Source organism: Morone saxatilis, unplaced genomic scaffold (assembly GCF_004916995.1).
Source record: "Morone saxatilis isolate NCDOM2014 unplaced genomic scaffold, NCSU_SB_2.0 Contig14, whole genome shotgun sequence".
Lineage (NCBI taxonomy): Eukaryota > Metazoa > Chordata > Actinopteri > Moronidae > Morone > Morone saxatilis.
The window spans coordinates 6,909,669-6,919,282 of NW_023339696.1; the positions used below are offsets into that span (position 1 = coordinate 6,909,669).

Below are 9,614 nucleotides of genomic sequence, written 5' to 3' on the forward strand. Positions count from 1 at the left end.
CTTAACATTGCATGCAAGTGTGAAATGGAGTTCTTTTGAATTGCCTGTAGCCGGCTTGTATGTATGTCAGAATGCACTCTTTTGCACCAGTCTTTCCTTCAACACTAAATAGTCTGCATTACCATTGGAAAAACACAACGCCAAGAATCTTAGCTTCGGCTATTTTATGCTAAATGTTCTGGAGGAAACACTGGTGCGTTTCTTTTCACAGTCACTGCATCTTCCGGCCGCATCATTATCAATGCTCCAGTATCTGAGTTAGATAAAAATCTAAGTCAAACTTAGATTAAAAAAAAATGCTTTCTCATGTTGTTTCAAATGCTTGTGAAACACTGCTGTGCTCACTGCTGTTGATCCAAAATGTCTGATTTCTCAGTTCCTAGCTCCGTGTAGTCCCTCACATGACTGCACAGGTCAGAGGTTGTGGGTCAGTGATGGTGTGGTGACCTTTGTTTTTTTCTGTGTTTTCCCCTGCAGGACTCTCTTAGGGGTCGGCCTAAAGAGATTCCTCATAATGAGAAGCTGCTGTCGCTTAAATTTGAGGTAACTGAGTGCTGATCATTAGATCATTAAACGAGTAAAACCCCCTACTGCAAGTGTGTGTAAAGAATTAGAAACGTTAATATTTCTGTGAGTCCCTGTAGGAGTTTTAAAAAAAAGACTGGTATTGCTAAATAGAGGAAATTATAGTAAAATGAGTCAGTAACACCGGTTTAGAAAATGGACTTGAGTACATGAAGCATGTTGTGCACACAGAGGGCAATAATCTCCTTAAGCAGGCTGGAAATTGGCAACAATCGATAAAATCAGCTTTGTATTCACATATTTTTGGTTTGCTATGAAATTGCTGACTTTGATCTAATAAAAAGTGTATGCACACATGTTAGGTTTTGTTAAATTTTGAGGATCTGTGTTTATCATGAAGCATTGAAGAATAGAAGTAAACATCATCGCATTTATCTTTATGTTACTGATTTATTGTATTTACTTACGTTATTCCAGAGTCTGGACTATGATAATATTGAGAACCAGCTGTTTCTGGAGGAGGAAAGGAGGATGAGCTACATGGTAAGTGAAGTGGAAATCACGTGAATATGTGTTATACTTCCTCAATATTTTACTGTGTATAAAATCATGTATTTTTTTCTGTTTGTTTCACCCTCCCTGCTTTTGTCCTGTTTCTCCTGTCCTCCTCTCCCTTCCCTCTCTCACCTTGGACTTTTAGGGTTTCCGCTGCCTAGAGATCAGTCGCTGGGTGGTCTGTGGTCTAATTGGCTTTCTAACCGGCCTCATCGCCTGTTTCATCGACATTGTCGTGGAGGAACTGGCTGGGATCAAATACCAAGTGGTCAAACTGAGTATCCTAAAGATTTGTACACCAAGATACACCTACTCAGACGACAGTACAGAGAGACAGAGCAGTGACTGGAAGAATCGCTGTGTTAGTATATATATGTTGTTAGAAAAGACTAGCTATGTTATTATGTCTCAAAGTGTGTGTTATGGTTATTCATCCTTCCGGTCATATCTATCATGTAAATGACGTTAGTGTCTTCACCTTGTGTCTTTAAATTTGTTGTTCATAAGCAAGTAAACATCATACGTAGCTGCTAAACAGTGTAATGTGGCTAATTCCAGCGTAATGCTCTAAGAACCTGGAGATCTTTCCTTGACCTCTGACCCCTCACAGACATAGAGAAGTTCACTGAGGCGGGCGGCCTGTCGATCTCCCTCATCCTCTGGGCCGTCTTCAACTCCGCCTTTGTCATGGTCGGGGCTATCATAGTTGCATATTTTGAGGTAGGAGGATAAGGAAACAATGTGACCTTTTGGAAATATCACAACTTCCTGTCTGTATTATAGATGTCTTCCTCTTTTGTGTGTTCCTCGAGTGTGTGACCCTGGATTTAGAAGAAGTATGTCATAAAAGTGTTTCTTATCAGAATTACAAACCATTCAATTCGCATGTGGAAGTGAAAACTACTTAGGCAATTGTATAACTGCACCAGTTAGAGTCCAGCAGTGCGTAATATTGAAAATTTGTCAAGATGAATGTGCTTCTCTATTCCTGTCACTTTGGTTAGACACAGTGTATCAGTTGCTCAACAGGGACTTGTTGAGGTTTTTTAAGTAACATTAACTTTCCCCCTGCAACCACACTAATGAAAGAAGTGCTTCAGTTGTGATTTTTATTCCCACAAAGTTTGCTACAGTATGTCAGCTGTGAATGCCATTTCATGAGATTACTGGCAAGTGATTGTTTCTAATAGTATTATGAATATTTTAACGCCACCACTATTCTCTCGTCACATCCTCAGCTATGGCTCCTGTAATAAATACTGTACTCTCTATATTTTACGCTTTCCATCTTTCCTTTCAATGTTCCATCCTGCCCCTCTTTAACCCCCCACATCCTCCCCCTTTGTCTCATCCAGCCCATAGCAGCAGGAAGTGGTATTCCTCAGATAAAATGCTACCTGAATGGAATCAAGATTCCCAGGGTGGTGCGACTCAAGGTACACACATAAAACACACACATGCATACATGAATGAAAGTAATTGAACTTTTATTGAATAGAAAGGACTTTTGTGTCCTTAACATGTTGTGTTTGCCCTCCACAGACACTGGTGGTGAAAGTGTGCGGTGTTATCTGCTCCGTGGTTGGCGGTCTTGCTGTGGGAAAGGTAAACGTGAAATGTGGTTTAAATTGATATTGATGATTGATGATAGTTTACCTTTAAGGTCGTACAGACTGACTCTGTATATATAAGTCCTGTCAAGAAGTCTCTTTCATACCTGTCCTCCTGTTTACCCACAATTCTTTTAGGAAGGGCCCATGATTCACTCTGGTGCTGTTGTAGCTGCAGGAGTCTCCCAGGGCAGGAGCACCTCTTTAAAGCGAGACTTCAAGGTCAGTGTCTGTCTGTCTGTCTGTCTGTCTGTCTGTCTGTGGTTACAGTGTACCTGTCTGTCTGTCTGTCTGTGTCTCTGTGTGTGTGTGTGTGTGTGTCTTTCAGGCTACTTAACATCAGTAAGAAACATTGGATATTACCGTTCGTTGGTCAGGCATGGCTGTGCACAGATATGTTTTTAAAGTGTGTACATTAGAGTGCATTTGTGAGCAATTGTATAACTAGTAATAAATGTGTTTGTTTGAAGATCTTTGAATACTTTCGGAGAGACACAGAAAAACGGGACTTTGTGTCTGCTGGAGCTGCTGCCGGAGTCTCAGCTGCTTTTGGAGCACCAGTCGGTAAAAAGCAACCTTACTTTATTGTTAAGTTGCCTTAGTTCTGTGGGCGGTTTAGCTGCTATAAAGCCAGGAGTCCAACAATATGACTGCACGCCCAAACTAAAGACAAAAAAACCTGTGAGGAAATTCCCTCTATGACGCTTGTTCTCCAAGGGATAGGAATAGCAATATACTGTCACTCTGCAGTTTCATTGTGATGATTCTTGATGGTACAAGATTGTGACTTGTACCATCTTGTCTGTCAGACAAGTCAAAGCAGAAGTTGAGAAAGAAACAGAACCCAAGACAAACAAAGAAAACACTGTCCATACTGCTAGCTACGGTAACACTATAAGTGTTGATTTCAGCAAAAACCTGAATGAATTAATCATCCATTCATTTTATGCCGTTTATGTGGGTCCAGTTTGCATTCATATTTCTTAATTTTATCATTAGAAATGTTTATTATATAATACTATGAAGAACTGAAAATGTGATATAATAATAAAAAATCATAGGCAACATGACCCCTACTGGTTTTCCGTCATACTCTCATATACTCTATACTAAATTGCATTCTATGTAGTATTAAAACGGTATTAAAACAGTCTTAGATTTAATTTGCTGAATGCTGCAGAAAGCCTGCCATCACCTGACATACTGGAACTAGGTTGTCGATGGCTGCTTGTTGTGATGGTAAAGCTGCAGGGGAAATGACAGGAATGTTTGCAGTTTAACTTATGTGAACCCAGTAAATGTTCTGCTCCTACTGCGCGCTAATCAATCAACACATTGCGTGGCGGATGCCTTGTGATAATACCAGCTAACCTTTCATCGACTTAAACTCTTCACATCAGAGAATGGATGCTCATCATTGCACAAGTGCATCATAGGGATTAGTTACTATCTAAATGCTGCCGTGGTTCTTCACTGTGATTTTGTCTCTCTGGGCGACAGGCGGCGTTCTGTTCTCTCTAGAGGAGGGAGCTTCTTTCTGGAACCAGATGCTGACGTGGAGGATAGTAAGTCACGTTGTTCTCTGTGCACCCCCATCGTAAACTCCTTAGTAATGATTGTGTAGTGCTGTCAAGGTAGATGGATGAGGATGGCAAATGTTGTTCTTAATTTAATCATCATCATCCTCCTTCTTTCTTTCTTATCTCCAGTTCTTTGCCTCTATGATCTCGACCTTCACCCTAAACTTCTTCCTCAGTATCTATCACAACAAACCAGGAGACCTCTCCAGCCCAGGTCTTATCAACTTTGGACGCTTTGAGAGTGATGTGAGAAACTTATATATATGTATATATAGCAGATACATCATGCATTTTTCCAGCTTTATGTTGTTTGTTAGTGTAAAAGATGACATGATGTAATCCTTTTTCAGAGTGTGGCGTATAACCTCTATGAGATTCCCTTGTTCATCATTATGGGAGCTATAGGTAAAAACTTTTTTATGTTTTGGGAAAATATGTTCAATTCCTCACTGGGTGCACATGACGACAAGTTTCATAATCATAGCCCGTGTGTTTTTATTTTTTGTTTTTCATCCCTCTCCTGTGCAGGTGGACTTCTGGGAGCTCTGTTCAACGTTCTCAATTACTGGCTGACCATCTTCAGGATCAGGTAATGTTAAGACAGGGATCAAATGCTGTAAAAAGGAACAATTTATCAACTTGAGGAAGTTTTAACAAAGGCTCAGGTGACATATAAAAGATTGCTTAGTATGTGTAGTGTGCTAAGAAAAACAACACATGGTAGCATGGAGGCTTTGCTGTCGCCTGTCAAACAGGGTGGAGTCCAACATGAGGAGGTTTTCAGATTAGCGCTTAAAACAGTTTCTTAGAGTGACAGTGTCTTATGATTGATGTGTTTAATAATAGAATAGGAACAGGTACGGTCACTGGGAGGAGACTTCAGCGAAGATAAGCTGGTTACTGCTTCCTTGTCTGGACTCAGTTGCAATCTTACCAGCATTAGATGCTCTGTGTTAATTATATTATTTATAATTATATATATATTTATAATATTATAATTATATTATTATTGTTATGAATATATCTGAATATGATTGTTGTGTTTGTGTGTATTTAGGTACGTCGTGAAATTACAATGGTGGCTTTCTGAAGTCACCTAAAAAGCTTTACTACTAAAGCTTTATATATATGTATATACATTTAATGGTGTGTTTACAAGCAGAATGAAAAAGTCCCACTTAGTTTGCCTTTTATTTAGTAGCTGTAGCCATAATTTGCCAATATCTGAATATATTTTTACAAGATTATGTACCAAGTCTGTGAACCATGAACTAAGTTATATAAGTGTATTAACTTGTAAGATAAGCCACTCTGTCAGATTTATGACAGTTCCTGCTTTGTGTTTGTGTAACTTTGGTCTGCATAACTCTCAGTAAATAAAATGGCACTCATCTCTTCATCTGGCAATCATTAAAAAGTATTTGCTCAGTATATTATATTTAGTGCCTGTCTGGCCTGCTTCTAAAAATACTCTGTCATCTGACACAGTGAGTGAGTGTAAAGATAAATTCTCTATTTCCATCACATTTCATAATAATAATTGATTCTACTTGACATTTAAATACAGCCACATCGCCTAAAGGCACAAAATGGCAGATAAGCTTTGTTTTCATTGCACCCAGAGTTTCCTTGTCACTTAGGAAAGTCCGTACTGAGGCAGACAAATGGGCACAAACATTTTTTCTGGTTCATTAAAGCCATTGTGTGTGTGTGTGTCTGTGTGTGTGTATCTCTTTTACAGGTATGTTCATCGCCCTTGTTTGCAAGTGATGGAAGCCATGTTGGTGGCTGCAGTGACCGCAACAGTGTCATTCACCATGATCTACTTCTCTAATGACTGTCAGCCTCTGGGACCTGAGCACAATGAGGAGTACCCACTGCAGGTACACACACAGAACACACACAAAAACAATCTCTTGCTGACTTTTCTTGGTTTAGACGATGAGAGACGATGGGAAGTCGAAAGCACAGTCATGCATTGTTTTAACACTTAGATGTGCATGACTTTAGCAAATTAGATTGACACGTGCAGATTTAGATAAGAGGATATGTCATTTTCACTGTGAATATTGGTATCTCTTATGTTCTACCACACACCACAGTTTCAGTTCAGTATTCTTTACCAGCATTAATGTCGTGAGAACAATATTGCCAAAAGATCTCAGAAGGAACACATTTGACATTCATGGTCCCCCGTGGATGATCCTCCTGACTTTGCGCCATCATGAGGTTCACATTTGTGACTGACACATCTCAACAATAACTGGATGGATTGCCATTTATTTTTGGTACACACATTCATGCTCCCCGCAGGATGAAGAATAATAACTTTGGTGATTCCTTACATTTAATGCACTTTGGACCACTGATCCAACACAACACCAGATGGGTGACGATCAGTCTTCGACTTTTCTCTGTCCTAATGCCCTTTGTTTTAGAATTGTGTGTCATCTGGCAGATAGCCTGTAGAAGCTTCAACACAGACACAAAAACAGAAAAAAAGGCTCTTTGTGTCTCCTCTTCTTTCTCTTGTTGTGGCACTCTTAACATTTTCTTTCTCTCTCTAAGTTGTTCTGTGCGGATGGGGAATATAACTCCATGGCAACAGCCTTCTTCAACACTCCTGAGAGAAGTGTTCGTAGTCTCTTCCACAACCAGCCAGGTAAAGCTGTTTCTTATGGGAAATCTTCTAAAATACTTATGTACAAACTGTGCATCAGCCATTTTTTTCTTCCTTTACTTTGTATACGGGAGGGAAATGGCATCATGATGAATAAAACAGGAAGCATTATTGTGCTCATCTTCTCATTCCTCTCTTTCTTAAAGGATCCTACAATCCTTTGACCCTGGGTTTGTTTACTCTGACCTACTTCTTCCTGGCGTGTTGGACCTACGGCCTGGCAGTGTCTGCTGGAGTCTTCATCCCCTCTCTGCTAATAGGAGCAGCCTGGGGAAGACTGTTTGGAATACTGCTGTCCTCCATCACCTCCAATGCCACGGTTAGTGTGTGTGCATTATGCTTCGCTCTGTAGGATGAGGACAAGACAACTTTCAGTTTAACCTATGATGATATAGTCATAGTTTGGATCTTTTTGAGGATGCCTTAATTACCTGAACAAGACGATGATTAAAATAGTTTGTAGTTTCTCTCTCATGCCAGTGTGGTTTCTCAAATTTAAGTCCACATTTCTTTAAACTCCTGATGCCAACATTGGCATTTGGTTTGACCTTTTAGTGACTGAGACTGCTATATTTTTCGTAATGAATTGGTGAGTAGAGGTCTAAATTAATATTCCAGATGTTATGACTTACTGTTTGACTTCACTGTCTATGTTGTTTTGTCAGATCTGGGCTGACCCTGGTAAATATGCCCTGATTGGAGCTGCAGCTCAGTTAGGTGAGTAATGTTAAGACTTTTTTTCAGTTTTTAGTGCTTTACAGGAAGATTATAAATAGACCATATTTTCTGACCAATCACAGTGACACATGCATAACCCATATTCTGTCAAATACTCACAAAGATGGAAGTATAGTACCAGTAATACTGCACTGTTCTCTACAGGTGGCATTGTGAGGATGACTCTCAGCTTGACTGTCATCATGGTGGAAGCTACAGGAAATGTCACGTACGGCCTTCCCATCATGCTCGTCCTCATGACTGCCAAGATAGTAGGAGACTACTTTGTAGAGGTGAGTTAAGAAGTACAGACATACACAGTGTTCCTGTCTCCCTCTGTGTCTCATTGGCTGATGTAATAAATCCTTATTATAGTATCCCTCACCTCAGAATTAAATACAACAGACTCACTGCAGAGGACAGTATAGAGACACAAACACAATGTAGTTGTGTCCCAAATACATACTAACACACTAATTCTCAACATGTTTTGAGTAACAAATCAAGTATGTACATTTCTTTGTATACTATAGAGATAAGTATAAAGTGCATACTGTATACAGTTAGCATGTTGGATGGGATTGGGACACGGTGTCTGTAACCTGTCCCTTTCTGTTCCAGGGCCTGTATGATGTCCACATCAAGCTGCAGAGTGTTCCCTTCCTGCACTGGGAGGCTCCTGCCACCTCCCACTGGCTGAACGCCAGGTAACATCCTTTCTGTCGATGGCTGAGAGAGATTGTTAAATTATATCCAAAACATTGAAGGACCTGAGAGAGTTGGTGTGGTGTTTACTTTGTGTGTTCAGTGTTATGTAGAAACCTACATTCCTTCTTCTAAAGATCTTGGTGAACTCTGATTTTAGATTTTAGATCTGGCACTTTCTCACTCTCTACTTTTTCTCATTCTTTCATTACTTACATCCAGAGAGGTGATGAGTTCTCCGGTCACCTGTTTGAACAGGATAGAGAAGGTGGGAACCATCGTGGACGTCCTTAGCAACACATCTACCAATCACAACGGCTTCCCAGTTGTTGTGCAGGTTGCTGATAGCGATGAGGTACTAAATGGTGGCGTTGGTTTTTTAATTAAGCTTGCAGTTTTAGTTCCTTTTTTTTTTTAAACCAACAATCAGCAGTTGTTTGGGGAGAAACATTTTAACAAGGATGGTGAAATACTAAAAAATACTGCAGCAAATTAGAGATCCAGGACGACTCTTGGCACTGAACATTATAGACTGATAGTAGTGTACCAGAAGGGATTTTACTTGTAAGTAGACAAGTTTTTTCTTTCATTAATATCGTCTCTCACATTTAGCCAGCGAAGCTCTGCGGCCTCATCCTTCGCTCTCAGCTCATTGTTCTTCTCAAGCACAAGGTAACATCAGCAGTAGGAAACAGATGTTTGCAATATTGTTAGATACATCCTTATTGTGAGAGTTTAAATTGATTCAGTCAATGTTTGTCCCTGCTCTGTCCTGGACCGGCAGGTGTTTGTGGAGTTGGCCCGGTCCCGGCTGAACCAAAGGAAGCTCCAGCTGAAGGACTTCAGGGACGCCTATCCCCGCTTTCCCCCGATCCAGAGCATCCACGTCTCCCAGGACGAGAGGGAGTGTATGATGGACCTCACTGAGTTCATGAACCCAACGCCTTACACTGTACCACAGGTAACACACACACACACATTTTTGCATTACTGATGTTCAAGTACAGATTTGGCGCAGTTTTTAACTTCCGCAGCGGAGACTGTTCAGTGTTTCTTAGACTGCTCTATTGGTGTTGTCAGATTCATTAAATCCAGTTTGGTTATTACATTCTTTGTGTGCAGGAAACGTCTCTGCCTCGTGTGTTTAAGCTGTTCAGAGCGCTGGGACTCAGACACCTGGTGGTAGTGGATGATGAGAACAGGGTAAGAGTTTAAGACCCAGACACACACACAAACACACAC

General features: G+C 40.4%; 1 protein-coding gene across 2 annotated transcripts in view; it reads left to right on the forward strand.

Annotated features, from left to right (window-relative positions):
• Positions 1-9,614, forward strand: part of clcn7 (chloride channel 7) — a 14,007-nt gene that overhangs the window by 2,415 nt on the left and 1,978 nt on the right. For both annotated transcript variants that reach the window (XM_035654783.1, XM_035654782.1), the window contains 22 exons: positions 478-543; positions 1,003-1,068; positions 1,226-1,358; positions 1,691-1,800; positions 2,436-2,516; positions 2,623-2,685; positions 2,829-2,912; positions 3,161-3,254; positions 4,191-4,255; positions 4,400-4,516; positions 4,621-4,675; positions 4,799-4,859; positions 6,012-6,153; positions 6,839-6,932; positions 7,097-7,269; positions 7,616-7,667; positions 7,833-7,960; positions 8,289-8,374; positions 8,595-8,727; positions 8,985-9,044; positions 9,157-9,333; positions 9,495-9,575. In XM_035654783.1, the coding sequence (XP_035510676.1) occupies positions 478-543; positions 1,003-1,068; positions 1,226-1,358; positions 1,691-1,800; positions 2,436-2,516; positions 2,623-2,685; positions 2,829-2,912; positions 3,161-3,254; positions 4,191-4,255; positions 4,400-4,516; positions 4,621-4,675; positions 4,799-4,859; positions 6,012-6,153; positions 6,839-6,932; positions 7,097-7,269; positions 7,616-7,667; positions 7,833-7,960; positions 8,289-8,374; positions 8,595-8,727; positions 8,985-9,044; positions 9,157-9,333; positions 9,495-9,575 (2,121 nt within the window). The remainder of the gene's footprint in view (positions 1-477; positions 544-1,002; positions 1,069-1,225; positions 1,359-1,690; positions 1,801-2,435; positions 2,517-2,622; positions 2,686-2,828; positions 2,913-3,160; positions 3,255-4,190; positions 4,256-4,399; positions 4,517-4,620; positions 4,676-4,798; positions 4,860-6,011; positions 6,154-6,838; positions 6,933-7,096; positions 7,270-7,615; positions 7,668-7,832; positions 7,961-8,288; positions 8,375-8,594; positions 8,728-8,984; positions 9,045-9,156; positions 9,334-9,494; positions 9,576-9,614) is intronic.